This window comes from Melopsittacus undulatus, chromosome 3 (genome assembly GCF_012275295.1).
Source record: "Melopsittacus undulatus isolate bMelUnd1 chromosome 3, bMelUnd1.mat.Z, whole genome shotgun sequence".
Classification (NCBI taxonomy): domain Eukaryota; kingdom Metazoa; phylum Chordata; class Aves; order Psittaciformes; family Psittaculidae; genus Melopsittacus; species Melopsittacus undulatus.
This window is the reverse complement of record NC_047529.1, coordinates 64,323,563-64,342,443: the sequence shown is the minus strand read 5'-3', so window position 1 is coordinate 64,342,443 and position 18,881 is coordinate 64,323,563. Positions and strand designations below refer to the sequence as shown.

Below are 18,881 nucleotides of genomic sequence, written 5' to 3'. Positions count from 1 at the left end.
TATCAGATCAGTGGGAATGGGTAAAATATCAGTAGCATTGTTCAGTCTTTTCTCTGGTCTGACACTATTTTCTCATGCTCTGGCCAAGAAGAGCAGAGGCAAATGTAGTCTCCTCTCTGGAGTGGCAAACTACTGAACCCATCATTCAGGCAAGTACTGCTCTCAGTACAGCCAACAACAAGCATTTAAAAATTTATTTGAATGAGATATCTTATTCAAAATTTTAGAGAGACCTTAAAGTACCACATTATTTTCTGAGATTAAAAAAAAAAAAAAACTTGCAATCCCATATTTGAACACTTTTTTGCCAACATGTAAGAAACATACTTCTTTACTTCTTATAAAACTCAGAGGAGATGCACTCAGCTTACAAAACTAAATGGGGGTTTTAAGAAAAAAACAGACATGTTTATTATCATGAATCTCTTTAAATTACAAACTTGTTCTATAAAAGTTGGCAACATTACTTTTCTTTACAAAACACAGTCTTTGGCAGTTCACTTCATTGCCTCTGCTGATTTTCTTTTCCTGTCCACAGCAGACAAACAAGAATAAAATTATACTTTAAACAACTTGTTCACTGTTATACACAGAACAAAAGCTAGAAACAGAATTTTGCTATTTTAAATGCATTTTGCAATATATTTGAGTATAAGGAGTCTAAAATAACATAGCTTTTAAAGGCACTCAGATGCTACAGTAATGGACAGGTGGACAGACAGATAAGCTGTGTGCTTTTGATGTGATTTACTGCCTTGCAGGAACCTGCCCTGTACAGCACTGACACTGAAAATTCCCTAATTCTGCTTGACTGAACTCTAACCACAAAGGGCATACCTTTCAAACATAACTTCATTAATTTTATTACCATGGCAGCAGCTACGAAAAGGTTATTCTGCTCAGACTTAATTGCACCAATATTTGTGATATAGAATCATAGAATAGTTAGGATTGGAAAGTTTAATCGTCAAATCTCTGTATTTATATTTATTATAGTTCAAAAAGACAGAGACGCAGAGAGCTCAAAAGCTCTGAATCTTCTACATTAGTAAAAGGCCTGACTTCAAAATAGTCTGTTTTCTCAAAATTCATCTATATGAGAAATTCTTATTACACCTTAAACATAAATCAAGTCCTTTTGAAATGTCATTCAATGCCTGTCTGTATTTCAGATGTGGATGTGATCCATTATTGGTATAGTGAAAAAGCAGCTCTGTAACAAAGAAATATTATGTTCTAAAATGGAGGTTCTTTTCCTTTTTCTCTTGCTCTCCTCCATCCTATGATTCTTTAAAAGCCCCTGATAAATTGCCTCAGAATTTGGCCTTACTGTATCACCTCTTTCAATAAGAGTGTGACTTGTACAACCTGCTATAGCTGCTCTGATGTTGATTTTATTTCGCCTCCTAAAAACAGTAAACAAGTTGCATCCACATGAAACTGTGTTTGTTAGAATAAAAATTATTCCTGATATGTTAAACATGGAGTAGATAGTGTCAGAGTCAAATGCATCATTTGAGGATAGTTTCAGCTATATGATCAGTTGAGAAGCATTTTCCATCTTTAGGCAATATTCACAATAAATTACAAAAAAGACTTATAGGATAAGGCAGGGAAGCAGGGAGTGAAGCCTAACACTACTGAAAGGACTCAGAAAAAAGGAAATCAGAACATCAGAAATGAGAAGAGAAACGAAGCTTTGGATGTCACTGACAGTAGGGACAAGCAGCATAAAAATAATTTTGGTATGATGGGGGAAAAAGGAATCAGCAGGGAATTCCTCTAAACATAGATGCAACACAAGGCTTCCAAATTAAGCAGGGGACGGGAACTGCTGCTCTCCAGGCATACTGACTCACTCAGCTTTCTGCAAGCCTACATCAGGGCTTTGGTCTCAGCTCCCACTGCTTATTACAGCTTTGTTTTCTTGATTTACGTGCCTGCTTGTCTGTTCAGGCAAACCCTTCACAGATTTCTTTGTATGCAGTCTCAGAAAGTACCCAGAAGGCTATTCTATGATTCAATGATTCTATGAAGACCATACTGTATTTATATTCTGAACTCCAGATAATAAATCACTTTCTGCTGTACTTCATTTTTTGCCCAGTTCAAACCCTAAACCTAGATCCCATGTTTAAACTTCTGGCCACCTCTATTTCAGCCTCAATTTCATTTTGTCTTTTCAGCTGGAACTGGACAAGGTCAAAAGACAATTTTTCTCTGTACAACTATTCCCTTAGGGAGTCAGGGAGTTAGAAAGAAGTGCCATCAGCTCTTGTCTTCAAACTAAGCTACTGCCAAAACCACCCACAAATTATCAGTTTGGATAGGGATGCTCTCTTTTTAATAACATAAAACTCAAACCTGACTGTCCAAACAGCCAGCCACCAGGTAACCACCTGGAGACTGTGCCATCAGCAAATTCTGACATCCAGAGCATAAGGTATCAGCCTCCGCCCAGTTGTGAGGTCTGACAGAGGTAAGCACAGACACATCGTAGAATCAGACTTCTACTTCCACACGCTGGAACCACTACTCTTTCTGTTCCTCTTGGCCATTTCACTACTGAAAAGAGTGCCAGCATTTACAAGAGATGAACAGTGAGCAATGTCACTTCGTGATTCTAGTGCTATTCTGAATTGGGAAAACAGAGATCAGTACTCCGGGAAATGTCCTTGAGAAACTATTCCACTTTTGTGCCCCTGTCTGCAGTCCCTTTCCACAGCAGTTCCCTCATAGAGTCTTTTTGTCAACCAAACCAGCAAAAAACACAGTTCCAGCAATCAGATTTCATATCCTCTTCATGGTGACATACAACTAATTGAGTATTGCTTTCCCATGCTGGGAAAACTTGACTAAGAGAGAGGAAGGATGACCTAGGCAGGTCTTGAGGAGGGACTTGGACAATACTGGTGGAAACACTTCTGTGTTATCTTTACTTAAAAGAAAATGCTGACCACAATCTGTGGGATACCTGTTTTGTGACTGTATAACTCAGCCAGGGATGACTGTCACAAACCTATCAGCCTGATGTTTAGGGCATAGCAAGTTAAGAATGCTCCTGTGGTGCAAGGGCAGTCTCCAAAGCAAATATTTGTGTTTCCCAAGCTTTCCAACCTTGTTGATGTCTGACAACTGTCCTACAAACTCCTTCTCTGACCATGTCTCCCTGAAGCCTCATCAAACTCAGTTTCTCGTGTCCTATTTTCCTTACCTATTAGATGATACCCTCCTTTGAGATGAAGCACTGTTTGTGTTTGGCCAAATATTTACAGAAATATAAATCACCTAATCAATCCCCTTGCAAGATGATTTCCTGTATATAGTATTTTCTGAATATAGTATTGTCTATATTTATTATCTAATTCTGATTTCCTGAATATAGTATTATCTCTAAAAGGTATTTTTCTGATACCGATTCTTGAAACTAGTTGGTGATTGCTGATGCAGTGGTTCAAAAGGGTTGCATAATGTTTTATGCAAGTTTAACTTGCATAACTTTTTATGACCATAAATGACATTTTATGACTATCACTTAGTGATAGAATTTTGGAAAAAAGTGAAGAAAAAAACCCCTTCTTGCAATCATTTAAAGCTCTGAAATACTTATTGTCAGTGTCTCTATTAAGACAATCATAGTCCTTGTTTTGAAGTTAGCAATGTTAATAGGTAATAAAAATAATTTGTAATGATGAAATTAGTTTACTAAATTCCTTGAAAGGGAATGTTTTACTCTTCAGTGCCACTTTGCTGCTAAACTGTTGATATGAGATATGATTCTCGGTTGCAAATCGTTATCAATGATTTGCTCAAAACTGTTCACTATAGATATATTTTGGCTTCTACAACTCATTAGTTCCAACTAACAAATATGAAGCTTTGTCTGTAAGACTGCAAAAGGCAATGACAAACATCAGTGCTATTGATCCTATTACTTGCTGCTTCTTAATTCTACACCTCTTCAGACCTGTCAATAACCTCTCTCTCAACACCTGGGTTTTAATGAAAAATTCTGCTTCTTTTCAGTGTTGCTTACATCTGTAACCAATAACTTGTCAAGTCCACTAAATATTCTTCAGTACAAAACAGATTAAATCCATAAACCATATTAAACAGAGATCAAGACAGTACAAAGCAAAGCATCAGTGGGAAATATTAATACTATGAGAGATCTATTTTTTAAAATAAATATAGTCAAGCAGATTATCTCTTAATATTATAATTAACAGAAAATAGACTGTTCCCTCACCAATGTAGGATTAGCGGAAATTAGGGAAATAAACACAAGCCTCATCAAATGCATGAGAAGGAATGCCTCTGCAGTGAATGTGACAGACAGCTGACAACGAATTTCCATTTTTATTCTACTGTTTAAAATATTAAGAATAAGGAGATGACATTTCGTCACACTACTGACAAAATACGAAATATATTAGCAAGGACTAAAAAAATGAGTCTTCTGCAAAAACTGAGAAAGGAAGTTGATAGAACCTGACAATATGCAGTAAGCATCTTCCAATTAGGAACAAGTTGCTGCTATACTATCAAGTGGGCATGTAACAGAAATTGAAGGCAATTGTGACACTTTTAGGAAGAAACATCCTGCTTAAAACTGAAAGATGTGATTTTTTTTCTTGTGTCAGTTGGCTTGTGTTTATTCCACTTTAACCTGGGACTCAGGTGCACATACTTATAAATGTCCACTTAAATGTTTGTTGTGTGCTTAGAAATTGGTTTTAAACTGAAAGAGGATAGATTTAGATTAGATATTAGGATGAAGTTCTTTACTGTGAGGGTGGTGAGACACTGGAACAGGTCGCCTGGGGAAGCTGTCCCTGGCTGTTCAAGGCCAGGTTGGACAGGACTTTGAGCAACCTGGTCTAGCAGAAGGTGTCCCTGTCCATGTCAATTGGGTTGGAACTAGATGATGCTTAAGGTCCTTTCCATCCCAAACCATTCTATGATTCAATCAAATAAATACTGATACCAAGCATTCCGTGCTCTTCTGTACAAGTATGTTGACACAGCACCTCTACATTTTAGACCCTCCTCCTTTTTTCCATGGAGAGGGCTATCACTGTCTTTACTGCTTGAGAAATGAAACAAGCACCTTGCTTTTAAATCAAGACTGTTTTTACATCTAGATGATTTTAAATAAAAATCAATGTGCCATAAAGATTACATGTCTTTACTCAGCACTAGGCATGGATACTATCCTTAGAGACAGAGACACTGAAATACAATCCACGTATGAAATAAGTCAGCCCTGCTAGAAGTGATTCTGTCAGCCCTGCTAGAAATGTTTTTATCATTAAGGCCATAAAGGCATAGTAATGGTGCAATTCTTTCACAGACATTCTAGGAGCTCTTCCTTACAATCATGTGTTTCTGTTAAGGGAAAGACAAATATAAGCAGCAAGAAGTAGCTATGTAGACATGTCCAAACTTCTGTGTTACCTTGTATCTTATATTTATCTCAGTGGTTTGCATTATGAAATATCTTGGTGAGTGTGATCTCTATTTGGAAAACAGATCCTATCCACCAGTCATTATACTATTAGAAAAAAAAAAAAAGCTATCATAAATACCACAGTCATTTGTCTTATTAAAAGCAGGCTGTTCTGAGCTATGCTTTGAATTCCCTCACCTTGAAACATCACATTTCTTTTCTGCAGTATCCCATATCCTTTAAAGACAAAGGAACCCTAATTTCTTTTGCATGAGTTTCATTTCCTTCCATGCTTCAGAAAAATACTACTCTGGTAAAGGCTGTTTTGTATTTTCAAAACAAAGAACAATTGAAGACAATAAACACATTCAAACTCCTCACTAAATTAAAAGTGATCGGATTGCCACATTTCTAATACCCCATTCACCAGAGAAAAAGCAAGTAGTTTTGTGCATGTAGATCTCAGACCATCTCACACTGCAGATCCACATGCATTCTCAAGTAGCATTATCCATGCAATTTCAGTGTTACAGCTGCAGTGTGGAGAGGTTAAGTAAAGTTTTAGTCTTTCTTCAGCTCAGTAACTTCCAGTGATTATTACTTTCTCCATACATCCTCAATAAGACACTTTCCCACAGAGAGAGGCAATCTGCTACAGGAAGAGAAAAACACCATGTCACCTGGGATGTGATAGTGATCTATACCAACCACATTATCATCTAAACAAGAGCTAAAATACCCGGGCATGTACTTGTTGGTACAATGTGCTTGTTCTTTAACAAGCACATTTGCCACCTTGCCCACCTGACATGCTGTGGTCCCTTGCGTACCAGCATTCAGGAGTGCACCATACTCAGCCTCTACTTAAAAATGTGTTTCTCACTCAGACTTCTGACTGTGAAGCTGCCCCTGTAACTTCAGCTCTGCCAACCTGCCACCTCCTCAGCCAAATGGCTTTAGTTCTAAGAAAGCACTCAAACCAGTGATTGCAACCCAGTGACTGCTTGCTGCCTAGCTCCATGGCCAAGTCCATTCTTCTTTAGGAGGGAGCAGATCCCAGCAAACATTTCTACAACATCAATTCTGCCCCAGTGATGAGAGCATCAGAAATTTACTGAAGTCCTTCAAATGTTTTTGCTGCTCTCTTTGGCTCTGGAATGCAGTTCTTAACACATGACATCTTTTAACACAAAATTTAATCCACAGTTTTGGTATGCTGCTGCAAAAGCATTATACCAAAAGATCATCAAAGCAAAAGATCCTTCACCAGTGTCCATGCACTTAAGATTTGCTTGGGAGGAGCTCGCTGTCAACTTGGTTTGCTTGGAAAACATTGTTATTTGCAAGCTTCTATCCCCTTTATGGCATTTTAGCTCTTTGAACTGTTATAAAAGCTGCGAGTGGACATGAGATGTTCCTGGTAAAAACATGGCCTGCCTGTTATCATACTCCTGCCTGAATAAGCATGAAGCCTAGCTCAGGAACACCTGAAGTTCACTGGGATCTTGAGATGATAAGCAATATAAAATAATACTAAAAAAAAATTCTACTGATAATAGATAGGGTATTTTGGATGTGTGCATATATATGTGTGTGTGTGCATGTTATATAATCAACTATGTGTGCATGTAAACACTCTCAGGATCACTCACAGTAGAGCAAACCACTACAGATACTTTAAAATGGAGCCAAACCTCTTACATGACAAACAGAGGAAATAAGGGCACTAAGTAGTTCCTCTTGAACACCAAGCAGCTGAAATCTTAATAGGACATTTAAGAACATGTTCAAACCAAGGATTTCAAATACCAATGAAAACAAACAGCATATATCCTAATTTATGGTTAAAATATGATTAATTAATCATGATAGATATATATAACAGATATATGAGATTATGTATTATATATACATTAAGTTATTATTTATAGCATACCTATACATCATAAATTATGGCAACTCCTTCACTTATATCACCAGTGGTGCAAATCAGTGCAGATCCATTTTATAAAAGCAGTGACAGTCCACCTCTACCCTGAGATATTAAAACCTCCTTTAGAATTAAACAAAACAAAATAAAGTATCAGATCACAGACAGATAATCAGAGAAGCAAAGATAAATGAAACTGCGTAAACATTCTAGTAGCTGCACAGAAGCAAAGTCATAAATATTTAACTCAGAAAAGGTACAAATGCATAATTTTTCTTTGAAACCTCACTTGCTATATTTCTGTATTGGTTACAAAAATATCCCTCTGAATTGACTGTTGCTGTCATATAACTGAAAACTAAAGGATAAGTGTTCTTGTGAGACATGCACGTGGTCTCTCCCTCTCCTGTACATTCAGAGAGCTCACTACTGCTGTCAGCAAAGCTCCCACCTTCCGTCAAAGATTCCTTCTCCCATCAGGGAAATATGTGCAAGAAATGGAGGAAGCTGCTAGACGGCATATGTTATCCTTCTCCTTTTCTCTAATGTTAATTCAGGGAAGCTGATGTAGGGATAAGCTCTAACAGAGATGGTTGCTAATGATCCTGAGCTACTCTAGTAGCAACCTGGCTCTAAAGCATCCCCAGTGTTTGTGATTCCCTGTGATTCCCCAAGTCCCTGAATTCTGAGCATCTTTCAGAAGTGACTTGCTGCTCCTGTCTGTGCTTGGATCTTATGAGCAGAAGGGAGAGCATACAGCACAACTGCAGCTTGCATACAGAGTGCTAAATTTGTACACATTTCTTCAGATGAAGTTGTGATTAGTATTATAGCACGATCATCCAGAAATGCGACAGGAGTTCGAAGTAACCATATGCCAATGGCTAACAGCTCAGCTAAAAATAAAAGAAAAAATATGCTTACAAAACGGTAGAAAACTTAAAGGACATTTGTATATTTTTGCCTTAAAGATGTATTTAATTGTAACAATAATTATTACCTGGTAATAAGGGAGATGAAGGAAGAGAAACTTACTGCTTCTGTTACAGCCTGGTATTAAGTGTGAGCCAAAAGAGTAAGTTGAAAACAGAGCTTTTTCCTACTAGCATAACTTTTTATTTCCTTGATTCATGTCGTCTCATAGACTGTATTTTAGAAAAGGTGGTTTATTAGAGTAAGTTTTATGGTTTACTTTATAAGCTGTGGCTGTGAGTTACCTGAAGCATCACATACTGCTCTTTGCTCCTTCCTCTGTCCCCGTACCTTGTTAACAGAAACTAATGAAATCCAAAAAAGAAAATGGAGAGGTGGGATATTTCCCATGTGAGAGAAATATACTGTACTTCCAAACCTTCAAAAAGGACTGTGATGCAAGGCTTGTGTACAGTTTACAACTGGGGTCTGCAGAATGGGATGCTGCTGAGTCCTTAATTTAGTGAAAACTTCAGAAGGCAATCCAATTCACTGCAGGAACCACTTTGTTCTTTCATTATGATTCTTTTTTAATGAGAAAGGCGATCACAAGGATAAACTCTAGTTCTCTGAATTTTTACACTAATTACATACGAAGCACCGTTCTGGCAGAGCGGGACTTACCTCCTTCAGGCAATACAGTTATCATCTTGTAACCACACTTCAAATCTCCCGTATGAATGTTGGAGCTACGTGTGCTGAATGTGGATCTTGCTACCCTGGCTAGCTGCTTGAATTGATGAATGTTTAAGTATTCAATAAATCACAGACAAATACTGATACTGCATGAAGTGGCAGAGACAACCCTGGTATTCTGCATACAGCTGTAGGATCAGGGGTACGCTATTTTATCAGAACCATTAACTTTCCTCATTGTGGTGGGAAGGGATGGTTGGTTTTGTAAACAGCACTTGAGATGTTTATGTATTAAGATGAATCAGACTTGTATACTAATACTACAAAGGACAGTTATCCTTTAATTCCACAGAAAATCAACTGCTTGTGATTCAGCTCACACCCTTAAGAGACAATTTATTATTTGACACACTGTGAGGCAATACAGGCTAGACAGGGAGCTGCTTTACCTTCAAATAAAATTAGTGAGAGCCACATTCACCCCTGTGCAACACTCTGATACTGTGGACCAAATTACAAAGCTCAGTCTGTGCTCACTGTCATGGTATCTGAGCACTTCCAGGGCTGTACCATACAATGCCTGTCTCTCCACATTCAAAAGACTTGATTCTTTTACCTACAACATCTGTGCCGCTATCTGAACCTGTGGTACAAATACATAGTGGCAGCTGCAGAGATGGGGATGCAGATCAAACAGCAAGATGCTTGAGTATTCAAACTGAACTTCCTCAGAGCTTCCTTGAGCCTGCCCACTCATCCTCCTAGTAATGAGGTTTATCTTCCCAAACAGGTACTCACAGACTTGTGCTCAGATTACTCAGTGGTTTGAAGGGCTGGTATGGCTCCTGGAAAATTGTCTGAGGAGGGATTTTCCCAGGATCAGCAACAAAAGTCTAAATGCTGATCCAAACATAAATGCTTGCAAATACATGTTGCCTATTTGACTCAAGTCTCAGATTTGGGTGCTGGAATCACTAAGAAAAACATCACAATATAAAACAGCACACTGTGACGGTTTTTTGATTTTGCTAAATTCCACTAGCTACCTGTGATGTTGCAGCTGTGAGCTGAATAACTGCATGACTTCCATTTTATTGCATCTGTAGTTTCTATTTATGGGCTTACTGGCAAGGAATGGCCACATCTGGCTAAGTGTTCTTAAACTGTATGCAGATTCACCTCCAGGGTAAAACTGACTTATTTTTAAGTAGTATATTCAGTATAGACATTGCCTCACAGTCACGATGCAGGATCTTGATGAAAATATGGTTCATCTCCCACAGCTTCGGCCAGCCTAAAGCTTGGCAACCTTTTCATGCTCACTGCACTTAGTGCCTGTAAGGTTTGCTCTCATAAAACATGCACCAGTCTGAATCGTGATGTAAACCTGAATCTGTTTCTAGAAGAAACTAGATAAGGACATAAACCTGGCAGCCAGAAACATGACCAAAAAAATTAGGTGATCCTATGTTTTCACTTGATGCCCTTTTACAGGTTTTGTCTCTGATGGCACAAAGGATACTTCTTTGAGCAGCAAAGCTATTTTGAAACCTAGCAAAAAAAGAGGCACCTCTGGACTGAATGAGTTGCATCAGGGATCATGAGATACTACTAAAGAGAATGCTACAGCATGGATGCTTGATTAAACCTGGCCATTATTGCTTTGGGGTCATCATGAGTGTATTTGTGTTTGCATCATTAAACCATGACACACAGAGTTCATGCTTAACTGCTGCCACCTGCATCCTATAGGAACAGTACTTTCCAATTTTCAGTTTGTATGTGCTGTGGGATGCACATCAGTTACTCCAATGATATGATGCAATGACTGTGCTGCTTTGGCCAGGATTAACAAAAGAACAGACATTTCCTAACATAGGACTATTGCTGTGGGTTTAGACAGCAGATGTCTGACCTAACAATCAGGAGCACAGAACTGAGAGATGAAAACATATACAAAGAAAGGACTGAGGCTTCCTTTCAGCCTTTGCCTGCCAATGTACTTTCACTATGTTTGGGGCCAGGATTTCTCTCCATAAATGTTTATTTGTGTAGCTGGCAAAGCAAAACACACCTGACGAAAACAAAAATTGACTAAGCCCTGGGATGCCCTGAGATGCCTGGTCCCTTGTGTGTGTGGAGAGGAGCAGCAGAGCCAAAGCAGAAAGCATGTGTCTACTGGTAAGTGTAACAAGGACAGCTGACAGCAAAAACCCCATAGGATTAAAAAACCCTACCCAACCTCTCCACTAGGAATAGCAAAATAGAACAAAACAAAAGACAGAAAGGTCAAGTCTGTGGGTTTTAACCCTGCCTTTGTATCACCAATATGGTCTACCGGATTTTCACCCTGTCTTCCTACCAGCTATGTGGAATAAATTGTACTCTGTAGAAATTTCATCTGTTTCTGTATTATGGCCAAGAATGTGAGAAGACTTCACTGGACTGGGAAGGGAAATTCTGTGAGTTTGGGAAACTGTCATAAAGAAGAAGATCCCAAGGTCCTGCATTGAAACTATACACACAGGAGAAGTTTAACACCTCACTGAACTGTAACCACCTATGGAGTAACATAACAAAGGTTCATGCAGTACAGAGCACAGCAGCATTCAGGATTTTAGAGCAGGGAATTTTTAAAACTCGATTTAAAGTAGAGGGGAAATACAAACATGCAAACACAAACACAGTGATTATGTAGATGACACCGAACAGGAATCTGGCTCTGCTCATACTGTCTTCTTCTATCTAGTTTCCTGCGGTGCCCATGATGTGATAGGCAAATCCTGAACACATAACACATCATAATTCTTGCTCCTGTGAGCATGATATCCAAACCAGAAAACTGCATGTTACAGAAAGATCCCTTCAATTTGAAGCACCTATAAACATCCAGCATTCTAGTTTCATTTCTCCTAAAGCAGAGAATTCCCTCTGAATATGAAAAGGGCACTTCAAAGCCCAGACAAAAGGACTGTTTGGCTCACGATTTTCATAATAAACATATCCCACACAGTTTGGCATCTCTAATTAGAAGCCCAGAGTAATTAGGAGAAAGTGCACTGCAGACTGCAAAGCACCACACAGCAGGGAGACTCTGCAGTGCTGCTATGAGAATACCAAAGACCTGAACGTCATTATTTTTCACTGGTCCCAAGCTATGCTTGCTGCTTTGTTTCATTTTTACAACCCAGGGTTAGCCTGGCCCCTTGCAAGGATCTGGGCCAGCTTGATGTGCCTTCCTCTGTGCTTCGAGTGGAATGCTATTGTTCTTTGTAACACCTGCCATGCATTTGCAGGCCAGCATGTGGTCACCTTGAGGGACTGAGTATCACTTCTGTCACAGGCAGAGAAGACCGCAAGGCTGCTTGGCTGCAGCTTATGCAGGTTATGTACAACACTGGAGGGATAACCAAGCTCTTTGTTCTACAGCAGAGGCATGAGCCTATTTAGGAAATCAAACAATTATGAAATGCATCTTTTCTAATCAAAATCACTCCCTGTCCTCAGTGAAGAGAAAATGCCATATTTCTGGAGGCTTCTCACTGAAAATGCTGATGGGATCGATGCCTTTTCAGAAGACATTTTATCTCAATGGTACAACATATACTGCCCAAAGTACATGATATCTAATACAGTATGATTAGCTTAAATCATGTACTGTCGTTCTTTCCTTGGCATATTCTTATAGGCAGTTGACAAAAAAAGGTGTTAATAGTGAATAAATTCTGGTATGTCTACCTAAGTTAACTGCGTAGTACTAAAGTTTGTGCCAATATAACATTGCCAGTGGAATAAAACTGAGTAAAAATTTAGCCTTTCGATCATTCAATAAATTTACTGCTGACTGCAGTAAAAGAGAGTAACTCCTATATAATGCTTTACTTTCCTTCAAGAAGCCTCATTTAGTCAATTTTGGGTAAGTAGGAAGGATATTTGGAGTGGGGGGTTATGCATATAAATGAAGATACATATTTGAATAGCAGATAAATCAGGAATTCATATATGACTGATACCAATGTCGTAAAACAATCCTAGACAAAAATGCATAAAAAAATAATATTCCAGTAAAGGACTTCAATCCTTAATACTCTCATAGGATTCTCTGGCTGACTCAGGGGCACAGATCACATTTGATTATATGTCAAAACGAAGACATTTCAGTTACTCTAAGGAAAACCATATTTCCACTGACATATGCTACAACCTCATCACTTAGCCTAGAAGCAGAATTCACCCAGACAGATTCATAAAAACTTTTCTGAACTAGCAAATTATTTCCAGCCCTCAGTAATGGTGGGCTGAAAATACTCGGTAACTTGTTACAGTAAAATTAAGGGAACAGTTGCCAGTGTGGAGCCCTGCTTGCACAAAATCTGGCCCTTAAGGTGTATGGCTCCCTTCTGTTCAAAAGACATTTCTACTGCTCCTCATTTCTTGTTTTCCAGAGTAACAAAATATATCAATTTCATATTTTTTTTTTTTCCTTTTAACGATGTCTAATAGATGGGTTGTTTTCATTTGTAGCAATGTGAGGTGTCTTTCAGACATAATTTATTTTTGGTGGCAAGCTGCTGATACTTGCACCCATGTTGACTACTAGTAATTAACACCTTCTGGTCCCACTATGGGCAATTTCCCACTTAATGCTTTTTAAGGTGTTAAAACTAATCTCCACCAGCTCTACTTCCCATAGCTCCATTTCACTGATTGAGGCTTTTCTTCCTGGAAGCCAAGTTTTTTCTTTTACACAATGAGTAATAACAGGCAACTGAAAGTGTCCTGATAAGCTTTTGTTAACCATCGTCCTCTGTTGATGAGGGGACTGAGCTGTGATAAGTGTTAAAATCTTCTTCTCAACTCAGAGGCGTTACGGTGGACAAATACAGGTTTTGGCTGTGAAAACAACAGGCATGAGAGGAAGTTACCTTAAAAGAAAGAACTGAGGTGATCCTTATTAGCCATTAATTTTTGGCATATCAGCCAGATAAAACATAATGATGTTCAATGCCTTATAATGCTGCAGTAGTAACATTAATTTTGTAGCAGTGTTCTCATACAAAAAAACCCTAATGAATTATATTCAGACGTCAGCACTGGTGTATTTATGAGCACTGGCGTATTTATGAGCACTGGCCTGGAAGCTCTAGTGGATAGTCTTTGTAGGTAAGTGGCTACTGGCATCTATATGCATGCCCAGGGGTGTGCACACCTAACTGAAGAACCTCTGCATTCACCTCTTTGGGTAAACAGTAAGTTGAACTTAATTTATATATAACAAAGAAAATTAAAATTAGCATTAAAAATATCCAGGACAAAAGAGAAAGTGTTCTAGATACCAGATTCACGATTTAATGGAAACTTTAGAATTCAACTGATTGATAGAAAATGTGGTTGGATTTTGCACCAGAAAAATTCCAGTTTGTCCAAATTCTTTTCCTTTACCTTTTCCTCTACCTGAGTAGCACCTACATTTTATGGTTTATATGAAAATCTCACAAGAATGGATCTTTTCTCCTTTATCAATTCTGTACTTTTACTGCCTTCAAACTGATTCCCTATTTAGAACTACAGGACATGGGAATGAAGCTTAACAGAACTCAGAGATTCTGGCACTAGCAGGACTTGTGCATCTCCTACACTGCCTGATGACATGTAGATTTATTACATAGTGGTAGTCCTAATCTTTGCACCCACTAAAGGGCTATGATATAATTATTTTAGTAAAAGCATCTTGATCCACAACATAAAAATGTAGTGGAAGCTGCTGGTTCCCATGGAATAATTTTAGGTGCTGGAAATTGGGCATTCACTGCAGAAAGCTTTAGTCAGGAGAGCTCAAGAATCAGGAGCTTTAATCATCTGCTAATGGTGATTTTCAGAGACCAGTGCAAATTCTACCTTTTCATTATCATTCAGGGAGCTTATATGGGGTGAGATGAACAGCAAGTGAAGGTAAGTCAAAGGGGATCCACACTAAATCAAAATTTGGTAGAAGCTTCTAGAGAAACGGGAGTTCCTTATGTCTCAGAAAATTATAGTTTTCAGTCCTACAGTGAATTAAGGGGTTTTTTTTTTGCTATCTCAAGTGACACCTCCTAAGCCAGTACATTTCTGAAAAAAAACCCCAGCGATTAAGAAGAAAGCAAAGAAAAAGACAAAAGGATGCAGCTATTTTTGACTACAAGCCAGCTTATGATGGTTTGATTTCTAAAGGAGAAAGAGGATAATTTAAAGAATCTTAAATCTTGCACACAGGGTACAAGAACCACACTTGAAAAAAAAAAGAGCTTCTGATGCTCTCAGCACTCAGAACAGAATTATCCCATATAAAATTAATAGCATTATTATGTGGTTTCCATCTGCTAGCAATGCCAAATGACTAGAACTGCTAGAAAAGCTGCCTTAGTGGAACAAACACAGATAATGAATTTGAATAAATACACAAGCAAAAAGACAATGTCAGGCTCAATCACTTGGCAATATTAAACGCCAAGTAAATGAGGTGGCTGTGTAATGCTATACAATCTAGCAGCAATGTTATGCTGAGTGCCTGGATCACTGCTTTCATTGCTTCTGTAGCCGGTTTTGTTCTGGATTTTTCTTTTCCTTTTTTTTTTTACCAAACCATCTTTCTTTTTCTGACAGCTCCTTTTCCAGAGTATTCCATTGGCAAGCTTTATATTGTATTCTGGTTGTTTGTAAGGTCAGTATTCAAGCACAGGCCCATTCAAACACCTTTCCCAACCTTCCTCATTCTTCCAGAAAGTATTTTCCATATATTCCCAACACTTTCCCCGTTTGTTTCCTAGATGTATCTTACTGGCACAACAGAGAGCTCTGACAATAGCTCTGACAACCTCTCTTTAGTCCACCACTGTATTCTTAAACAGAGTCAGAATATTATTTATGAAGTGCAGTTTGCATATATATTTTTATACATGTAAAACGGGACGCTTCATAGCATTTTCGAGATGTCAATCTATAGCAGGTGTCAAACATTATTCTAAATAAACCCCTGTAATGCACAGCAGTATGTTGGCCCTTATTTCCTCTCACAAGCTAGCAGTTTCAAAAAAGTAAAATCTATTTAAAAGTCACAGGGACTTGCCTTCCACAGCTTCAAAATCAATCCTGAGAAGGACATTTCTGGGACAACCTGGGAACATCTAGGCAACCCTACACTCAGAAGAATTATTTTTAAATCCAGCTCTCCAGAAAGATGCTACTAATACATGTTTTAAACCTTTTGCAGAGGAAAGCATATGGTGATGTTTCCCCCTACACAAACCGAAATACCAAGACAGCAAAACACTGCTTGAACAATCTCTCCTGGTATAAGAGCTGACATGTCCTCTGCAGATTGGCCTTCACTGCTTCTGAAAAACGTAAATGGAGACCAAGGTTTATGAAACTTAAATTGTAATACATTTAAGTGCTTTGTACTGGAGCACTGTGGTATATTTTTGACTGTTCATTGTTTCATGGAAGTTAAGTCCTTGCTATTTTGCAACATTTTATAGTATTGTATCACAGACTGGACCATGAGTGAAGAACTTAAGCTTTAGGGTTGTTCTCCAATCAGTAAAAAATGTAACATCAAAGAACAATCCAAAATGTTTGTTCCTGTAAGAAAGTGTGAACCTCTCAGTATGTTGATAAATACATCATGGCCTAATACATTTTGTGGTTCTTCTCCTCCACAGAGCCCTTCCCTTCTTATGTCAGGAGAGCCAAGTCAGGAAAGCACATGATATTTTTGTTCTTTTATTTCGATTCTAATCCATGTGTTCTGCGAGGGTGAATAAATAAAATCATTACTAAAAATGAACGGGTAAGAAACGTATTTAAACATGTTCACCTCCCACACCTTATCTGGATTTGAAATCTCAAAGAAGGGAGGGATGGGCAGGAAAGGTACAATTCCCCTGTATTATATGTAGACTGTCGAACAGTGTCAAAGTGTACTATAATGCTTTTGTCACTTTGGAGGTTAGGTTGGTTACACAAAGCCCTGTTGCAAAGCAGTGGCAGGGCTGTAGAGCTGCTCTGCCCACATAGCACTTCAGGGAGATGACACCCCAAATTCTCTCCCTTCATCTCCTACTTCCCAACAACTAAAAATTGGCTGCTATTTTTTTCTAACAATAGGTGAACTACTGAATGGCTGTAACCAGAATCTAGAACTAACAAGCTCTTCTTTGTTTGCATCTGAGATCTCCTTAACCTATATAAGATGTAAAGCATATTAGTATTTCCCAGCAAGTCATGCAGTGAAATCTAAAATGAACCCTGAGTGTATGGTTCTGGTGCCAGTGGTAGGTATAAGAGGAACATTCCCATAAGAACAGTTAGAAAGTCAAAAGTACTGATATTTCTTTTTCCTTTCAGGTTGCACCACTACCCTCATCATCTACAGATTCATTCTTTGCCAATGAGCATTTGCTGTGTTTTTTTTTCAATCAATCAGATCTGCATTACTAGGTAATGTAAACATGTAACAAATGTTAATGGGGTATGAGTATAAATAACATTGTGTGCTGTTTTCTACAAAATATTTTCAGAGATGCACTTACCTTGTCTGACAGCTAGTGTTGTTGTGTAGACCAAGAATAGAAGAATATAATTGAGGAAGCTCTGAAAAACAGGTGTGTTGGCATGGAAATCTTCTGACAAATACTTGCTTGTGAGACCAATGCCACAGATAAGGAGGGAGAGTACTTGGCCAAGTGCCACAGACAGCAAGAGATCCCTAAAATGAATGAGAAAAACACAGACATAAAACACTCAGCCTCCTTGCCAAGGAGGAAATGTTCATCCTCCTCCAGGAATTGTGCTCAATAGTGCTAAGACACAGGAAGAAACACTATGTTTCAGTCAATGAGGGAGCTGTTGGGTGTATCCAACATAACATTTCCATTATTCGTGCTCTTGTCATGAACTTAAACATTACCCAAACACACTAACTTTTATTCACATATTAAACAACTGAAGATGGTACATCTCTTCCATTTAATTTCAATTTCACAAAGGATAAATTCGAGTTTAAATCAACCAAAATACAGCACTGCTTCCTTCAACCATCTTTAACAGAAAGACCTAGGACAATCATTCAGACAGAGCAGCAATCACAGCTCTTCCAGGCCTTAGTAGCCACAGAGAAAAAGCATAGAAGGATTTCATTTTGTTTCACTATCAACATGAATTTATCCTATAACTTCCTTCCCCTCATTTCATTTCCATTTCATCATATAATTCTTTCCACCTACTGTGATACTGTATGTATCTTTCCATCTTTGTCACTGTTTAGTTCCTATTCTTTTCGCCAGGAGCGGGAGGTTCCACTTTTTCCTTTCCCAGCTCCTTCTGCTTCTTTAAAATGTATCCCTGGTTTGGTTTCTTTAATATGCTTTTCTTGACTTCAATCTCTAGTCTCCTCTGCATTCCCCTCTTACAATGTACCCCTTCTCTCTTCCCACAGGTCTCCAATAGTTGCTCCTTTCGGGCATGTTCTGTCTTCCTATAGTTTTCATCTCTTTAAGCAAGAAATCACTGTATCTGAAAGCCCTTTTCACATCCAACTATCTTTATCTCTTTTACTCTTCTCACAGAATTGATTATCTAACCGCACGGCCCAATTCAGTTCAAGCAATCCTCTTTTTCCAATTTTTGTCATAGAGGTCGTACACCCACAGCACATAAACATGTATTTTTAAATAACTCTAAAGAGGTTTTCCAGGTTCCCCATTTGTCAGTACTTTCATGCTGACCAGGCCTGCTTCAGAGCTACGTTGTCCCATGCAGAAGAACGATATGCAAAACTGTTGGCCTGGAAGAGGAGCAAGCACGACTGCAAGGAAAAGCAAGAGGACATCTAAAGGGGATATCTAGCCCAAG

The 18,881-nt window shown here is 38.5% G+C and overlaps 1 protein-coding gene across 1 annotated transcript in view; it reads right to left on the bottom strand.

Annotated features, from left to right (window-relative positions):
* SLC35F1 (solute carrier family 35 member F1) overlaps positions 1-18,881 on the bottom strand; it is a 244,908-nt gene that overhangs the window by 88,359 nt on the left and 137,668 nt on the right. The window contains exon 2 of the mRNA XM_034061113.1: positions 17,561-17,736. Within this exon, the coding sequence (XP_033917004.1) occupies positions 17,561-17,736 (176 nt within the window). The remainder of the gene's footprint in view (positions 1-17,560; positions 17,737-18,881) is intronic.